The 19,259-nt window shown below is 41.1% G+C and overlaps 1 protein-coding gene and 1 non-coding gene across 2 annotated transcripts in view; one reads left to right on the top strand and one right to left on the bottom strand.

Annotated features, from left to right (window-relative positions):
• Positions 1-1,238: 1,238 nt before the first annotated feature.
• Positions 1,239-19,259, top strand: part of AGGF1 (angiogenic factor with G-patch and FHA domains 1) — a 35,328-nt gene continuing 17,307 nt past the window's right edge. Inside the window, exons 1-8 of the mRNA XM_056112484.1 lie at positions 1,239-1,830; positions 4,124-4,226; positions 5,522-5,727; positions 6,262-6,426; positions 10,180-10,362; positions 13,325-13,655; positions 16,534-16,645; positions 18,276-18,327. Of these exons, the coding sequence (XP_055968459.1) occupies positions 1,621-1,830; positions 4,124-4,226; positions 5,522-5,727; positions 6,262-6,426; positions 10,180-10,362; positions 13,325-13,655; positions 16,534-16,645; positions 18,276-18,327 (1,362 nt within the window). The 5' untranslated portion in view covers positions 1,239-1,620. The remainder of the gene's footprint in view (positions 1,831-4,123; positions 4,227-5,521; positions 5,728-6,261; positions 6,427-10,179; positions 10,363-13,324; positions 13,656-16,533; positions 16,646-18,275; positions 18,328-19,259) is intronic.
• On the bottom strand, positions 15,736-15,842 carry LOC130021907 (U6 spliceosomal RNA). The gene has a single exon (XR_008792237.1). It is a non-coding gene; the product is annotated as a U6 spliceosomal RNA (small nuclear RNA).

Here is a 19,259-nt window from a genome sequence, read left to right as displayed (position 1 = left end):
AAAGTTTATCTTAAAGGGACCTTGCTGATGGTAATTATGGAATTTCTGATCTCCAGAAGGTGGAGAAAGTCGAAAAAAAATTGGGGGGGAGGTCACACCTAGCGATGCTCAGGGGAACCATATGGGATGCCAGAGATTGAACCTGGGTTGGTCGTGTGCATGGCAAACACTATACCTGCTGTGCTATGGCTCTGGCCCCAAGTAGAACATTTCTAAAAAATCCTCCACAAAGAATTATTTGGATTCTAATGCATTAAAACAAGCCACATTTTTGTGGCTAGCACTTCTCTATTTTACATCTGAGAGCCGATACCGTCTTCTAACTCAGTAGCCCGTGGGCAAGAAACACCGCAAATGTTACCAAGAGGTGCCTGCCAGGGTCTCAGAAGACCTAAGGAAGAATGCATGCAGGACGAAGTGGGGGTATGACCCTCCTCGGGGGTGGGGATGGGGGGCGGTGGGGAAGTGGTCACTGTTGGGTACCCAAGACCAAAGGACACACAGCAGCCCTGAAGGAGGACAGCACACAGGACTCGTTTTCAGTTGTGCGTTCTGCAAACGTCTCAGGGTGTGTGTTCTGATGAGGATGTGAGAGAGGAGGCACGGTCAGGCTTAGCAATCACCCCCAGGGGTCCAGGTCCAGCTCTAATCCTAACTGACCTGGGCGGAAGGTAGTGTATCCTGTTTCCCAAGGAGCCCTACTGAGTTTAAAGGCGGGTGGACGAATGCCACTTTGGCATCGACGGAACACCAAATACTTGAATGAGACCAGGCCACTGTCCCCTCATGCGTCCACAAAAATCTTTCTGCTTGTTTTCCCACCAGGGACGATCCTTTCTGCAAATCAGACCTAACACATTGCTTTCTTTCACACCCCAGAGACTTGACTCTCTAGGAACCAGAACAACGACTCAAGAGGCCAAATCTCAGAAGCCTTTATTCCAGCCCCGCTTCCGCATTGTCTTTGAAGACCTTGACGAGCCACTTCTTGGATCCGGTGTTCTGCCCTATAAACCAAAGGCCTAGAAAATGCACTCGACGAACAAAGTCTAAAAAGCTCTGAAAGCAGGAGGCAAGGGGCTCCGCGCCGGAGACCACCCCGAGGAGCTAGCCCGCCTACCTCCAGCTTCCACGCCCTCCCGCTGCCCCGCCCCCCTGCAGCCAGCCAGGAGAATTCCCCTCTCCTTCCGGCTTCCGTCGCTTCCCTTTCCCGTTTGGCCCCGCCTCCGCCACCATTGCTTCCGGTTCAGCGGCGGAACGGCCCGAGCGCCTCCGGCCCTGGCTTCTGCGGCCCGCCCCCTTCTGCAACCCTCCCGCGGCTCTGCCGGCGGGCGCTGGGGGAAGGTAGTGGCCAATCAAGTGTTCCTCTTTCAAAGCCGGCCGGCCGGGCCGGGCGCCGCCTCCGTTCCCTCGCTCGTGGCCCGCTGGTCCTCCCCGCCCCCCAGGAGCTTCGGGACGTCATGGCCTGGGACGGCCGCGGCCCGGCGGGTGTGAGGCCGCCGTTCGCCCCGCGCGCGCTCCCCGGGCTGCTGCTGGTGCCGCCGGCGTCGGCCTCGGCCTGAAGCGCCGCCCCGCCGCGCCCCCCGCCCGCCCCGCCGGGCCGCCTGGGCGCCGCGCCCCATGGCCTCCGAGGCGCCGTCGCCTCCTTTGTCGCCGTCGCCGCCCGCCTCCCCCGAGCCCGAGCTGACCCAGCTGAGGCGGAAGGTGGAGAAGTTGGAGCGCGAGCTGCGGAGCTGCAAGCGGCAGGTGCGGGAGATCGAGAAGCTGCTGCACCACACGGAGCGGCTGTACCAGAGCGCCGAGAGCAACAACCAGGAGCTCCGCACCCAGGTGCGCGCTCCGCCCCGACCCGCCCCGGAGCGCCGCGCCCGGCTCCCCTCCTGGGCTCCCCGAGTTGCCTTGTCTCGGGTGGGGGGTGGGGGGTGGGTGGGAAGTCGCGTGCTTTAAAATTACACGGGCTTGGCGTGGAAACAAGCCCCGGAGTTGGTGCTCTTGGCGCGAACGTGCTGGAGGGGCGGGGTGGCAGCTCAGCTGCAGACCTGGTGCCTCTGCGATGTCCCGCCTGAGCCCTTGCACCTCCAGAAACCCAAAAACTCGGTGCGTGGGGAGCTTCAGTTGGAGCTGGAATGGAACTCAGTATTTTCAAGTAGCTCTGGGTGGCCCCCCTGCTGAACCTCTTTGATTCTGTGACTCTCCCTCACGCTTTGAGTTTGCATCAGGTTTCGCCCAACCCCACCCCCTTTTAAACGTGACTCCTTTGCAATATCCTGGGGATAATAACCTCGGGGGCGTGTGTGTGTGTGTGTGTGTTTGTGTCTCCCACCAACCAACCCCGCTCCACCCCCAGTTGAGATCGAGAAGTGCTGCTTTTGATTTTCTAGATCCTTAATCTCAAGGGCAGGCCGACACCTTTTTTTCTCACTTTTGAGCTCTGTTCCTTGGGTCGGAATCCCAACCAACACCCACTTGGCATGTGGACCGCCTTGGATCTGCGCTTGCCTGTAAATGAGCCTCAGGCCACCCAGGCGAAGGTTAGAACGAGGTTAGCGCGCAAGACCTCGGGACAGTCTTCCAGACTCAGCACTCTACCTCCTTGTGGGTATTTATCATCTTGGGATTTCGGGTGGAAGGAGGGATGCTACAAATGTCAGTCTTCGAATCACCAGCCAACTTCGTTTTCATAAAGTGCAGCAAAGGCAGATAACCGGAATGCGCACCGTTTTCTTTTAAATAAAATGACATTCTCTCCCCTTACTCCTCACCTTCACCTTGAGTTATTGGGCATTTTTATTCTCCAGACAAGGTGTTTCCACATAATTATTAATTTCAATTAAAACTCTCATAATTCTTTCTAATATATTGGTAGTTCCTAAAACCATTTTTGTAGTCTGACCGCTGGAGTCCAGAAACGTCCAAGTTGATTATGCTGTTCAGAAATGAGCTATGAAAAATCATTGCTGAATTGCAGGGACTAGGTATGCATGATGATATAACAAATGTATTTTACTCAATGAGTTCTGGAACAATTGTAATGCTTTCGAACATTGCTGAGGGAGTACAGATGTAGTTAGAATATCTGGGGGCCAGAGCAACAGTACAGTGGGTAGGGTGTTTGCTTTGCACAACTTGCACACTGCTGACCCTGGACTCTGTGCGATTCCTAGCGCCCCATACGGTCCCTCAAGCACCACCATAGTGATCCCAGAGTACAGCTGGGCGTGGTCCAAAACCAAAAAATAGAGAAGGGAGCAAACAGCCTTTGTGTGTATGTGGAGGGGGGAGAGGGGGAGGCTTTCTGGGTCACATACAGTGATGCTCAGGAATAACTCCTGGCTCTATACTCAGAGTTATTCCTGATGGTGCTCAGGGGAACCATATGGAGCCTGGGATGGCCATGTGCAAGGTAAAATACCCTACTCACTGTAGTTTGCTCCGGCCCCTTATAATAGACTTTTAATAAACTTGACTGATGCTGAATTGCATTTCTGGCTATGAGGTCCTAAAGGAAAACCTTGCTGCTAGTCTTTGAAAAGCCAGCACTTTTGTAGTCTTAGTATTAATCGGGTTATGCTCTAACATGGAAAAACTAAAATTCATAGGAAATCTACACTTTACTGCTGATAATAACCATTCCTTTCTCCCATGGTGGTGGGTGGAATTCAGTTATTAAATGGCCTCCCAATTTTCTATAGTGTTTTATTTGAAGCATTAAAAAGTTAGTTGGGAATTGAGAGTGGGGGAAAAAAGTATATGAACAGGCTTTGGAGTAAAACATTTTGTTTTCAGATTTCTCATTTGTAAAGTGGTTTGGGTGCTAGGGATGTGGGTTCACAAGGTAGAATATTTACATACATTTGTGTGTGTATATGTGTGTGTATGTATGTATGTTGCAGGGCATGTGCTAGGCCTAGCTTTGGTTCGATCTATGTACTATGCAGATTCATCACCACTCCCCTCTTTTTGTGGTGGGAAAAGGTAAAAGAAAATTAGTATTTTTAGTTTTTCTGAAAAAGGAAACTAATTGCCGCTAGTACTTTTCTAAAACAAACATTTCAGTAGAATGGTGTGTGTATCACTTGATTTCTTAATGACTTACTTTTCCTAAAACCTTGTTTTGTTTCAGGTAGAAGAGCTCAGTAAGATACTCCATTGTGGGAGAGCTGAAGATAGTAAAAAGTCTGATGTAGAAGTTCAAACAGAAAATCATCCTCCATGGTCAACCTCAGGTATTCTATTCAGCTTTAGCTTATAGTGAATATATCTTAGTGGCATTTTACTTAAGTCAGGTTAATACAAAAAAATTTTTTTAAAAAGCATCACCATAAGTAACTGCTTCAGTATAGATTTTTTTTCCATATGATTTGCTATTTTCAGATCATCTACTCTTGGGGGAAAGTAGAAACTTATTGTCATATGTTTTAGGTGTCACATTTAACAAGTGTGTTTTTTGCCATACCTTCAGCCTCCCACATCTGTCCTTCCTGTTTGGCTGGGGCTCTTGTTGAGGCCTTCCACCTAGCACTTCATCTCTTAGGTTCTTGTGGGAATAGTGGGTGCAACACTGTCTCTATGTGAGTGACATTATGTGTTGGGCAAAATAACTGAGCCACTGAATTTTAAAAGGGATCACAGGAATTGATCTTTGCAGATAAGTCTTGCCTTATTCTATTTTATTCTGTTCACATAATTTGAACCAGCACATCGATAATATTTACATTTTATATCTATATGGTACTATAATTTTTTAAATTTGTCTTTATTTTTGTTTTTGGGCCACACCTGGTGATGCTCAGGATATACTCCTGCTTCTGCACTCAGAAATCACTTCTGATGATGCACGGGGGACCATATGGGATACTGGGGATTGAACCCAGGTCAGCCACATGCAAGGCAAATGTCCTACCCACTATACTACTGCTCTGGTCCCCATAAATTTTTTAAAGTTACCATTTATCAGAGGAATTTTAGAGAAAAAAAACCCCAAAACATCTTTAATATGTGATTAGAGTTATAAGTTGCTTTATTTTTTGGATGGACTACACCCCCATCTACCTTATTTATTTATTTATTTATCTATTTTTTAAACTCTTTCCATGGGTAATTTATGCTTCTATTTTTTTCAGCATGAAAACTAATATTGATAGTTATTAGAATCAACAATATATGTCTCTACAAATTTATCTCTACCATCAGTTTTAAAGTGTATGCACTGTAGCACTGTCCTCCCATTGATCGATTTGCTTGAGTGGGCACCAGTAACGTCTCCATTGTGAGACTTGTTACTGTTTTTGGCATATCAAATATGCCACGGGTAGCTTGCCAGACTCTGCCATGCGGGCCGGATACTCTCAGTAGCTTGCCAGGCTCTAAAATGTATACAGGAAAAAAAAATTTTTTTAATTAAATAAAACGTATACAGTTGTAAAAATGTGATTTAGATACAATGTAAACAGTGTCTTGGAATTAAATCTTTTTGTTACATTATTCTAATAATACCACTTAAAATTTTATTTTACTACAGATTATTATTACCAAACATACTATAAGGATGTTAGTTTTCCAAATAACGTGACTGAGCATTTGGTTCATCAAGATCAAGATGCGAAAGTGTCTAATTTTAATTCTAAAGACCAGTCGGAAATAGGAACTGATGCTTACATAGGTACTGAGGAAACACAGGAAAACGTTAGATGTGGAGAAGAGGACCATTTTGCCTCAAATTCACAGGTATGAAATTCCAAATATGAAACTGTTGATATCCAAGAAATTGTCCTTTATTATTATGCAAGAATACAGATTTTTTTTTGGTCCATCACAACATATGCAATGGTATATAGTTATGTAGTGGATATTACAGTTTTGTAAAGCAAAGAGCTTGTTAGCACTTCCTCATATGTGTAATTGTTTCATACTAAATTGTTTCCAGTTCTGTTCCAAAACTTTTATGATGTACTTAAACTAAAATAAATTTTTAAGTATGTCTTTACTCAAGCCAAAACATTTTGGATAACAAGCACAATATCATGTCCAGGCCTAACTTCTTATTTATTTGTTTTTTATGTCTAATATTATGCCACAGTTTATATTCTTGAATGTTTTATAAATTTGAATTAACTGTTGCTTGAGAAATAGCCATCTCTTTCCACTGCAAAATTGAAGTCTTGTTTAAAGTAATTTTAAGTGTATTGTTTCAAATTCTGCTGATTTGTAGATCGATAAAAGGTAGTTTTTGTCTGATTTGACGTGAGTTCTCTTACCTAGGAGCCAGCATCTGCATTAGCCACAGAAGATACACACTTGGAAGGGTCTTCATTAGCTGAAAGCTTGAGAGCTGCAGCAGAAGCTGCTGTATCACAGACTGGATTTAGTTATGATGAAAATACCGGACTGTATTTTGACCATAGCACTGGTTTCTATTATGACTCAGTAAGTATCACAATACTTTGAATACTGTATAGTCAGTCGTGTACTTAATTGCTTGACAACAAATATTGAATCTTAAGCCTGATTAAGATAGGCATGAAGCTATGTTTAATTTATGTGAGGCCAGAAAGATAACTCAACGGATAGTGTATGTTTTGTGTGTGGAGGCCTGGATTCAGCCCCCTCATCACATGGTTTTCTGAGCAGTGCTTGTGTTGCCCCAAATCCAAGATACTTAAAATTTTTAGTGTTTTAATTCAAAACTATTTGGCATGAGTAAAAAATTATAAAGTAGCTATGTGCTACTTTAAAATTATAAAATAGCTATGTCCCTCTCTTTCTGACTCATTTCGTTTAACATGATACTTTCCATGTAGTACCACTTGTATGTAAATTTCATGACTTCATCTTTTCTAACAGCTACATAGTACTCCATTGTGTAGATGTACCAAAGTTTCTTTAACCAGTCATCTGTTCTTGGGCACTCAGGTTTTTTCCAGATTCTGGCTATTGTAAAGAGTGCTGCAATGAACAACCTAGTCCAGATGTCACTTCGACTATACATTTTTGCCTTATAGAGCCATACTTTAATTTTGGTTTGGGGACTGCATACAATAGTTCTTAGGGGCTGCACTTAGCTTGGTGCTCAGAGGACCATGTGATACTAGAGTTCAAACCCAGGGATTCTGGTCTCCCAGCAATAGCAGGAGTAATTCCTGAGTGCAGGAATATGCTCAGAAGCTCTTGAGTTTAGCCAGGTGTGGTTCCAAAGCAAACCAACCCACCCAGGGTTTCTGCATGCAAATCATGTGCCCTTTGTATCTTCCTGGCCCTAGATTTAGATGGTCTAAAAGAGATTCTTAATAACCATCTATACATAAAGTAACAGTTAAACTGTTAGAGCATTTACTAGTAAGAGCAGTTAACTATGTTACAAAATGTTAGAACTTAAACTAACATAGTTTCATAGATTTTATAAAAGAAGTAACATTGTTTATTCAAGACTTCTGGGGAAGAGCTTTTTTTTTAATTGTTACAAATACTTAAATCTCATGATCCATTTGAGGTCACAGGCAGTCTTTATTGAGTATCCAGTAGCATTTTATTACTGGTTGGTGTATATTCTGTGGCATGTAAGCATTTCACTATTTGGCTTTTTGTTTTTTGTATTTTGGTTTGCACCCAGCAGTGCTGGGGTTGTGGGTGGAGTTGTGGGTATGTAGGGATCACTTCTGGTGGTGCTCTTGAGACCATGTGATACAACGATTAAACAAGAGGTTTTCTCACAAAAGTTATACTCTCTGGCCTTCTAAACCTTCTCTCTTGCTCCACATTTCAACATTTGAAAATCAATCTGTTAACAGTGAGAACTAGAAAATAGTATATAAATGTCATGTACTACTGACACAAACCCCAAACCAAAATTACTTATCTGTAGATTATTCTGTTTTAGAGTTATTGAAATCTAGTAACTACATGCATTGTTTTATTTATTTATTAATTTTATTTATTTGGCTTTTTGGGTCACACCCGGCGATGCTCAGGGGTTACTCCTGGCTTTGCACTCAGGAATCACTCCTGGCGGTGCTTGAGGGACTATATAGGATGCTGGGAATTGAACCCGGGTCGGGTGCGTGCAAGGCAAATGCCTTCCCCGTTGTGCTATTGCTCCAGCCCCTACATGCATTGTTTTAGAGACTGAATAGTGATGATGTAATGTGCCCACATACCTCAGTCTAGAGGGTCTAGGCATGTGATCTAGTCCTCAGGCATAGAGTACCACCAAATGAAGCAATGGGCATTGTTTCTTTGTTGACCTATTGTTAACTAATTTAGAAAACTGATATTGACAGTACTAAAGAGTTAAGAGATTGTACTTTTGTCAGTTTGCACTTGGTATACTTAATAAAATAAAATTCTGTGTGAGAAAAGGTTTACTTTAAAAAGAATATGCTAATCTTGTAAATTGTTTAAACTTTTATTAAAGAGACTAGCTATTGTTTGGCTCCTAAGAAAAATAACAGCTTTCACTTACATAACTTTAGTCTTTGTCATCCTTTTACCTTCCTTTCTGCATCTTTCCAGATTACATCTTTGCTGTAAATGGGTAGTTTCATCTGTACATTGTATTTCTCATTTCATTAAGAATTTCATTATTTTACCAGTTTTATTTTGCTAATTAAAATGGTATTATTTTTAGAAAAGTTTGTTTTGGATCTAAGGACATAACATTAAAACAATTTTGAATCATTGCCAGAAATAGTTAAGAAATTAATAAAATAGACTAAAGACAATCTCAGTAGTATCAACAGTTAAAAAATAAATAATTCTTTTTAAGGAAATTTTAGTTTCTTATTATCACAGTGTACCTTTGGGCTTGGTTTGCGTAGATTTACAATATCAATGAAATATATACTCTTCTCTTAGATCTTAGTTATAGGATTCTGTCTAGTATATAATAAACACAGATGTTTAATTTTTTTAGTTTTTAGTCCATAATTTTCCAGAACTTAGTTTTGCATAGCTGCTCTACTTATGTTTTTATTTGCTAAGATAGAAGTAATTTACTTAGAATTATATAAGGCAATTATTTATCACTTTACTTATATAGAGCCTCATGTATGGTATTCGTGAGCTTTACTTTCAACTTTTTCTTTAAGAGTTTTATTCATGAGTATTATTTAAAGGAAATAATAAGGAGGGCTTTGGGGTTTAGTCTACCTACCAAACCATTGTTATCGTAAGGGTAAGATTTCTGAAATTTCTTTCATGTAGTCAGCTTTTTCTGATGCATGCCTAGTTTTCATGACTTTTTAAAGAGATTCTTCAATGTGGGATTGTGGAGGGCACTTCCTAAGCAGTGGTTACTGGGTCTGTGGGGTATCCCAGTGATACTCAGCCCAGGTGTGCTATACTGACTCTTCAGTGCTTGGGCCAGTGAGTCAGTACTGCTTGGGTCTAGTGGTGCTGGGGGCCACCAGGACTACTTCTGGAGGTACTCAGCGGACCATGCAGTGACAGGCCTAGTACATGCCAGGCATATGCCTCAGCCCTTTGAGGTGTCCCTCTTACCTCTTTAAAAAGATCTCTTACCACTTTTTATTAATAAGTGGAGGGACTGGAGCAATAGCACAGCGGGTAGAGCGTTTGCCTTGCACATGGCTGACCTGAGTTCGATTCCCAACATCCCATATGGTCCCCTGAGCACCGCCAAGAATAATTTCTGAGTGCAGAGCCAGGAGTAACCCCTGTGCATTGCTGGGTGTGACCCAAAAAGAAAAAAATAAAGTGGAACTATATGAAATTGCTTTTTAAGTTAAGCAGTGATCAAATATTGGTGATTCCAAATAATATAAATGTTAAAAGGAATTCACTTTTTACATAGGAAAATTAGAACAGATATTAAGTGATAAAGTATTCGAGAAGTTTTACACATTTTCATTGTGTGTGTGTGTGTGTGTGTCTGTCTGTCTGTCTGTTTTGGGACCACACAACTTAACAGTGCTTAGGGATTACTCCTAGCATGGCACAGGGGAGCATATGCAGTGCCAAAGATTGAATCTGGGTCAGCTGCATGCAAGACAAAAGTCTTACACACTGTACTATCTCTCTGGCCCCATCATTCTGTTTTTATTCTCTTCATATAGCCTTCTAGTTCTTAAAAATAATCATTCACTACATTTGATTATATTTGCATTTCTATATGTTTTTAAATTTCACCTTACATGAATAGAACATTTTTCTTGATTTTGAAAGGAAAATCAACTGTATTATGATCCTTCCACTGGAATTTATTATTATTGTGATGTGGAAAGTGGTCGCTATCAGTTTCATTCTCGAGTGGATTTGCAGCCTTATCAGACTTCTAGTACAAAGCATGGTAAAGAGAAAAAACTGAAGAAGAAAAGAAAGGACCCAGAATCTTCTGCAGTAAATGAGGTAAAGCCCTTTTAATTTTTAACATTTTCATAATTGTGGTATTATAATTGAGTCAACATTCTCTTTTGCGTTTGAACCTTATCTAGTGGTGCTCTTGAGCTGCTTACTCCCTGCCTGGTGCTGGGGGACCATAAGGTTTCAGGGATCAGATATGAACCTCCTGCATGCAAAGCATGCTCTCAGCCTATTGAGATACATCTTCAGACCTAAGACAGAATTCTTTATGAAACTGAAGACCAGTTATAAAATTCTCATCTTTTTATTCTTATATTTGAGCATAGAGACCATATGTGGAGGGAATGAAGTAGGGTGAGGAGATTGGAGTAAATAATTGGAAATATACATCTATACTTCTGACCATGTGTGCGCTCTCCTTGTCTAAATAGATATTTAGCATTCTAGACAAAATCAAAGCAACTCTTGACAGTTTAATTCACCACTCTGTCGCCTGTTTTTCCCATAGGTGATGATAGCAAGAACAGATGCATAATTGTAATTGTTCTTTTTAAAGAAAAATATATTAATAGGAATTTGTGATAATATACAGTGACCTTTTGAAGAACCTTTAAAGCTTTTTAGAGTTATTTAGGCCTTGTCCTTGCTCTTGCTCTTGCCCTTAGTAAGTCTGTTTTGTTGGAAGTTTATTACACTGAGTGTTTAACCAGTCTCCAAACTGAATTTATCCTGCTATTAAAAATGTATTTAACAACAAATAGCCAAAGGCAACAGGAACTGAGAACTGATCTTTAGTAGGAAGCATATCACTGTAGGAGTATGTGGGGGCATATTTGTTTGTTAGTAATACAGCATAGGTAAAATAAGTGATAAAAGGATTATATAGGGTATGTTGGCATTTTGTAATGAAAGTGCTGTAACTGATTAATCTATAGTTTAAACTGTGGTATATTACCAAAACAACTCTATAAAGTACTGTAAATTATTATAGTTCTATTAGGTACATTTGGGTCCTTAAAGTCATGATATAATTAAGGGCTGGAGCAGTAGTACAGTGCATTAGCGTTGCATGCATCCAACACAGCTTCTATCCCCATATGGTCCCTCCTTCCCCTCCCCCCCTCCCAGTACCACCAGGAGTGATCCCTGAGTACAGAGCCAGGAATAAGTCCTGGAACCACTGGATGGGGGTGTGATTCCAACCCCACTCTCCCCAACCTCCTGTAAAAACAAACTCAAGATGAAGTCATGTTGTAATTAGAGCAGATTGTACGTCACGTGACTGGATTTGATAATTGGTTCAAAGTCAGAAAGGAAGTTTAGGTTAAATGAATGTATTCTAGACCTACTCTGTCCAAAAAGTGACTACTGAGCTCTTGAAATGTAGTATGAATTTCATTAAGATGCTAGAAGAATAAACTACTTCTGGTTTTTACAGGAAATTACAGGAAATCAGTATAAAATGTTACTCTTTTTTGTTGCTGTTTTTTGACCATACCTGGTGGTGCTCAGGGCTTGCTTCTGGTTCTGAACTCAGGAATTAATCCTGCTATTAAAAGGATTAATAGCAGGGGGTCTCGGGGGGCCATATAGAGTGCTGGGGATGGAATCCAAGTTGGCCATGTGTAAGTCAAGTTCTCTACCCCCTGTACTCTCTGACTCTTGTTTTATTCATTTTAAACAATTGATTTAATGCTAATAATATGGTAAATATGATAATGGTAAATGATTTTCCCGTCCCCCCACCAGCTGGTTTTGGGCCACGTACAGCCTTGCTCAGGGGTTAACTTCTGGCTCTACAATCAGGAATTACTCCTGGAGGTATTCGGGGAACCATATGGGATGCTGGGGATTGAATCTTGAGTTAGTCGTGTGCAAGGCAGCTGCCCTTGCTGCTGTGCTATTGCTCCAGCCTCAGTGACAATATTTTAAAAGTATATTAAGTTAAGGTAAAGGTAAAAGGTAAAGGCCCTCCCGTTGATCATCGATTTGCTCGAGCGGGCCCAGTAACATCTCCATTGGAGACTTTGTTGTTACTGTGTCTGGCATATCGAATACGTCACGGGGAGCTTACCAGGCTCTGCCATGCAGGCAAGATACTCTCTGTAGCTTGCCGGGCTCTCCGAGAGGGGCGGAGGAATCGAACTCGGGTCGGCCATGTTGGCTGCGTGCAAGGCAAACGCCCTACCCGCTGTGCTATTGCTCAGCCTTAAGCCTAAGTTAAGCAATAAAACAAATTTCACCTGCTTTTTACCTTATTTTAACCTTTAAATTTTAAAGACCAAATAGGGTTTGCTTGATCCTTTTTTGTTTGTTTTGGGGCCTCCCAAGCAGTGCTCTCTAGGTTCAAGGCTTAGAGGCCCTACCTGGCAATTCTCAGTCCAAGGGATCAGTGGTTCAATGTGAGAAACTTGAGTATATATTGCTCCTTGGTCCCTCCAGTACTGGGAGTTACCCAGGCCACCTGCTGATGCTTGGGTGCCTTCATGGCCTCACTCACAATATGTGGGGGACTTCCAGGGCTACACCTAGCTATACTTGGGGACTGTGTGGTGCTCTGGATTGAGCTGAGCTTGGTCTCATGCCAGGCAAGTGCCTACCCTGTACTATCTCTCTGGTCCTGCTTGCATCCTATTTTGATCAGATAGCTTTGGTTGAAGTTGTATGGTCTAAACAGTATGTGATGTGGACATAGACTGGACTTGTCAGCATATTAAAAATAGATAAGGAAAGAAATATGGGATGAATGATAAACTTGCCTATAACACTTGGTAATTAATCCCATGTGGTGGTTAAGTGGAGGTCAAAGATTAGTGTATTTGCAGAGATAGATTGCGCTGTCCTTATGCAAGAAAAGAGACATGAAAGGAGAGACGGGTAACAATCATTGTTTATCTCACTGTACAGATGTCTTCACCAATTCATTGAAATACCTAGGGCAAAACATTTTAGATTGTTTAAGAAAATTCTTCCCTGTTCCTACCCCCCCATCTGCCCCCCATCTCAGGATTTGAATTCAGAAGATCAAAAAGCATTCAGTGCTGAGCACATAAGCTGCAATGATGGAGAAGATTTCGCAAATGTGAGAAAGAAGGCCAGAACCGATACTCATTACAAAAATAGTCCCCCCAAATTCACGGTTCCAGTTACTGGAAAAACTGTAGACTCGCCTCTTAACGAAAACATACAATATTCAGCTTCATTTAAAGATGAAAAAATTATAGAGACTGATAGTGAACCAGAAGAAGGTGAAATTACAGACTCTCAGACTGAGGACAGTTATGATGAAGATGCTACCAGTGAAGACAATGTAACAGCAGAAGACACCGAGGATGAAGGTGAATAAATTGTTATTTAATTTTTCATCATTAATTTAGTCTATCCATTGTAAAAGAGCAACATGGTTGAAATAATAGTAGCTCATACATCCGCTGAAAGGTAAACTGATTGTTTAATTAATGCTGATTAATTCCGTTATTGAAAATTACATGGGCTATCGCCTAGTTGTTTCTAGAGTAGGATATGAACATATTTTGACTTGAGGGAACTCAGTGGTTCCGGGGAGATAGCTCAGAGTGCTGGAGTGAATGTTTTGTGTGCCCAGGTTTGCTCTATGGCACAGCTTGCTTCCTTGAGCACAGTGCTGTCAGTAGCCCCGAATCGCTCTCTGACGTGGCCTCTAAAGGAAAAATGTCTCTTTCATCAAAGGCTTAGTCAAGAGAACACAAGATACGGTTACCTATGTTCTAATTCTAAAGTAAATTTAAATGGTGGGTTAGATACCTGTGTTCCATTTTTTTTTAATTAAGGTGAGGACGTCTTTTTAAAGTGGAGGGAAGGTCACGCTGAGGGTGTTGGAACACAATATACCTGAAACAACTATATTATGAACAACTTTGTAAGTCATGGTGTTTTAATAAAAATTTTTAAAACAAGTATAGTCCATGAATTCAGCTGTATAAATATTATGGTAAATCATATATATATATACTCATTACACAAATAGTCCCCCCAAATTCACGGTTCCAATTACTGGAAAAACTGTAGACTCTCCTCTTAACGAAAACATACAATACTCAGCTTCATTTAAAGATGAAAAAATTATAGAGACGGATAGTGAACCAGAAGAAGGTGAAATTACAGACTCTCAGACTGAGGACAGTTATGATGAAGATGCTACCAGTGAAGACAATGTAACAGCAGAAGACACCAAGGATGAATATATATATAAACATATATATATAAACTCGATATGAAAATGTACTTTTAAAACCCAGGGTTTCATATTATAGTATAAGGACTTATTTTGTTTGTAATGGAATTTCTCTCCTTTATTTGAAAAAATAATGAAAAGATGTACTTGGTTTTTCTAGCTCAGTATAAAAAATGCTTATTTTGGACATTTTCAAATTTCAAGACCTTAAAGGACTACTTTATAATTCTTACAAATGCTGAATTTGTAGACTGTCTTTAGGTTGATCACTTTATTTATTTTTTGGTTTTGGGCCACACCCAGCTTATTCCAGGCTCTGTGCTTAGGGGTCACTCCTGGGGAACTCCAGAGAACATATGGGTGCCACAGATTGAATTCACATCAGCCACATGCAAAGCAAGCACCCTGCCTGTATACTCTGCTGTACTATTGCTCTCTGCCCCCTGGGTTGATCACTTTATTAATTTTATTGAATCACCATGAGATACAGTTACAAAGCTTTCATCATTGAGTTTAAGTCATACAATGATCGAACACCCATCCCTCTACCAGCGTATTTTCCACAACCAATGTTCCTAGTATCCCTCCCACCACCCCCACTCAGTCCCACCCCCTGCTTCTGTGACAGGCACCTTCCATCTTTCTCTCTACTTTTGTCCATTGTGGTTTGCAATACAGATACTGAAAGGCCATCATGTCTGGTCGTTAGTCTACTTTCAGCACACATCTCCCATCCTTCCAACCATCATTGAGTTGGTGGTCCCTTCTCCATCCCAGCTGCCTTCTCCCCCAACACATGAGGCAGGATTCCAATTGTGGAGTGATCCTCCTGGCCCTTGACTCTACTGTCCTTGGGTGTTAGACTCATGTATTTGTATTCCACAAATCAGTGCGGTCATTCTGTCTGTTTTCCCACTTTCTGATTCACTTCACTTAGCATGATATTCTCCATATCCACCTACTTATAGCAAATTTCATGACTTCATCTTTTCTTTTTTTTTTTTTTTTTTTTTCCCCCTTTATTTTATTTTATTTTTTTTAAAGTTGTAGATTTACAATTTTTTGTGCTTTGGTTTCAATTATACAATGATCAGATACCCATCCCTCCACCAGTGCCCATTTTCCACCACCATGGATAATATCCCTCCCACCCCCATCCCCCCATCCCCCCGTCTCTGTGGCAGGGCAATCCCCTGTGTTCTCTCAAAAATATGGAACGCTTCACGAATTTGCGTGTCATCCTTGCGCAGGGGCCATGCTAATCTTCTCTGTATCGTTCCAATTTTAGTATATGTGCTGCCGAAGCGAGCACGACTTCATCTTTTCTAATAGCTGCATAGTATTCCATTATATAGATGTACCGTAGTTTGTTTAGCCAATTCTGTTAAAGGGCGCTCGGGTTGTTTCCAGATTCTGGCTATTGTGAACAGTGCTGCGGTAAACATATAAGTGCAGATGTCATTTCTACTGTGCTTTTTTTTTTTTTGTATCCTGGAGATATATTCCCACAGGTGGTATTGCTGGGTTATATGGAAGCTCGCTTTTTTAGTATTTTGAGGAATATCCATATTGTTTTGCAAAAAGGCTGAACCAGTTGGCATTCCCACCAACAATGGATAAGTGTCGCTTTCTCCCTGCATCCACACCAGCACTGGTTGTTCTTGTTCTTTTTTGATGTGTGCCAGTTTCTGGTGTAAGATGATACTTCATTGTTGTTTTGATTTGCATCTCCCTGATGATTGGTGATGTAAAGCATTTTTTAATGTGGCTTTTCATCACTTGTATTTCTTTTTTGAGGAAGTTTCTTTTCATTTCTTCTCCCCATTTTTTGATGGAATTGGAGGGTTTTTTCTTGTAAAGTAGATTGATCACTTTAGATGAACAATTGTATTAAGCCTTATTCATTATATTTTATCTAAACATTTTTATGTTATGGATATCTTACCCCTTCATCTAATTTTTCCCCATAGCATTTGAATTTATATTTGCCTACTTTTTTGCAGATGAAGAAAAAATTTGGCCTCCGTGCATTAGAGTAATTGTTATTAGATCACCAGTACTTCAGACTGGATCACTTTTTATCATTACAGCTGTAAATCCTGCTACAATTGGAAGGTAAGATATGTTTAACATTTTTTGTTCATATACTTGTTTTATCATTCTAGTGGGTTGCACCATTTTTTTTTCCTTTTTGGGTCACACCCAGCGATGCACAGGAATCATTCCTAGTGGTGTTCAGGGGACCATATGAGATGCTGGGAATCAAACCTGGGTTGGCCGTGTGCAAGGCAGACGTCCTACCCACTATACTATCACTCCAGCCACAAGTGTTATACATTTCTTGAACTGTCAAACTGTTTCAGTTGCTCTGAAACATGCATTATACTTATTGAATCAGTAGAAAGACTTCCCTCTTTCTCCCTTCTTTCCATTCAAAACTAGGTTGACTACATAATTTTATGTTTCTTGTATATGGGAATCAGTGGAGGGGATGACTTCCTAACTCAGGGCCAGCAGACTGAGTTTTATTCCTAGCACTGAATGCCCCTCCAACCTAAGCGCTTCTGGCTGTGGTCCTGGTGACGCCCCAGCACAACTGGCCTGAGCAACAGCATTGTATCCCTAGGCCTGACCCTGTTCTCCCAGACAGTGCTGGGAAAATACAAATAGGAATTGAGAGAAATAGAAAGCGTAGTCATAATGTGGAACTGTCTATACATTGGGATAAAATCTCGGTGTTCTTTCTCAAGAGATTTTTTTTGTCATTTTGTTGTCTTTTATAATGTCCTTTTTAGTTTTTTCTTTTTGGTTTGGTTTTTGTTTCATTTGGGGGACCACACTTTGTGTTACCCGAGGCCTCTTGGGTGTAGAGATTGTTCTAGGCAGTGCTTAGGGGACTGTGCAGTGATCAGACCATTAGCTGCATGCAAAGCAAGTGTCTTGACTTTTACCTGAATTTTCCAGCCCCTGCCCTTTTTTATTTTTAAGTTACTGACCTAAAGGCATTATTGACCTAATTTTTTTCTTTTGCTTTTTGTAACTCATAACCAGTTTGGTAGAGAGGTATGTTTTATTTTACTTTATTTTGGGTTTGGGGGTCACATATGGTCATGCTGGAGGAACTTCTCCAAGCTCAATACTCAGGACTCCAACTAGTGCTGGAGGACTCTGACACAAGGGCTCCAACTCAGAGTTCCTGCATGCAAAGTAAGTGCTTTAGCCCTTTGAGCTCTCTCTGGCCCCAAGAAAATAATAATGATCCACTTTAATAATGAAGCGGATCATATATTTCCTTCCGAATGGAAAAAGTAATCTAAATTAATTTGGATTCTATATGATATCTTAATCATATCTATATGATACCATAAATGCATTCTATATGATATCTTCAGTTTTCAGTTAAGAATTTCAGAGTGGGATTAAAGACACTGGACTTGATATGGTAGAGCCATTTTTATATATATATATATTTTTTTGCTTTTTGGGTCACACCCGGCAATGCACAGGGGTTACTCCTGGCTCTGCGCTCAGGAATTACCCCTGGTGGTGCTCAGGGGACTATATGGGATGCTGGGAATTGAACCCGGGTCGGCTGCGTGCAAGGCAAATGCCCTACCCGCTGTGCTATTGCTCCAGCCCCGAGTCATTTATATTTTAATCTTGTATGTGTAAAATATTTTTTTGCGTGTCTGTATTACAATATTTGCTTCAAAAATTATTAAAAACATTTTACTTAACTCTGCAGAGAAAAAGATATGGAACATACTGTTCGAATCCCTGAAGTTGGTGTCAGTAAGGTGAGCTCCTTGATTGTTTAAATGTAACCTGCTAGATAGAATTCATAAGTGGTCATTGTGGTAGAAAGCTTAGGGTTTTACCAGTTTAAAAGAAAGGTTGATAGTCAGTGTTGTTATGGCAGTGAAGCCACTTTAGATTTATTTCGCTCCTTGAGAAAATACATTTCTTTACCACAGTTTGGGTAAACTGAGTCATATTTATTTTTTAGTAGTCTGAAGAATAGAAAATGGATTAATTTAAATATGGTGGCAGCCATTTAACAAGTATTTGTTATATTTGTAATTTATTAAGGTTACATTGGGTTATGAAAGTATAAATGTTTATATGTTTTGGGTGTAAATTTTTTTGTTTTTCCAGTTTGAATTTGATTGTTTTGGTCTTTGGACCACACCTGGCCGTGCTCAGGATTTAATCCTGGCCCTATGCTCAGAGATAATTCCTGGCCTGGCCTAGAGGACTAAACATAGTGCAAAGTTTTGAACTGGAGTCAGTCACATGCAAGGCAAGCACCTTTCCTCATGCTAACTCTCCAACCCCTTAGGGGTAAATATTTACTTTTAGTGTTACCACATTATATACAGTGCCAATAGCCCTCCACCATTGTCAGTAGATTCTTCCCTTCATCTTACCCCCCAGTTTCAGTTACTTCATTTCTATCACTAGAATGTAGCACTGCGCTTTCACTGTAGCACTGTCCTCCCATTGTTCATGATTTGCTCGAGGGGGACCGGTAACATGCCATTGTGAGACTGGTTGTTACTGTGTTTGGCATATTCAATACATCAAGGGTAGCTTGCCAAGCTTTGGCTTGCTGGCGAGATACTTTCGGTAGCTTGCCAGGCCCTCTCAGAGGTGTGGAGGAATTGAACCCGGGTCAGCTGAGTCGGCCGTATGCAAGGCAAACACCCTACCGCTGTGCTCCAGCCCATCA

Source organism: Sorex fumeus, unplaced genomic scaffold (assembly GCF_029834395.1).
Source record: "Sorex fumeus unplaced genomic scaffold, SorFum_2.1 ptg000018l, whole genome shotgun sequence".
In the NCBI taxonomy this organism is placed as follows: domain Eukaryota; kingdom Metazoa; phylum Chordata; class Mammalia; order Eulipotyphla; family Soricidae; genus Sorex; species Sorex fumeus.
The sequence above is the reverse complement of the archived record's forward strand: the minus strand, read 5'-3'. Positions and strand labels throughout refer to the sequence as shown.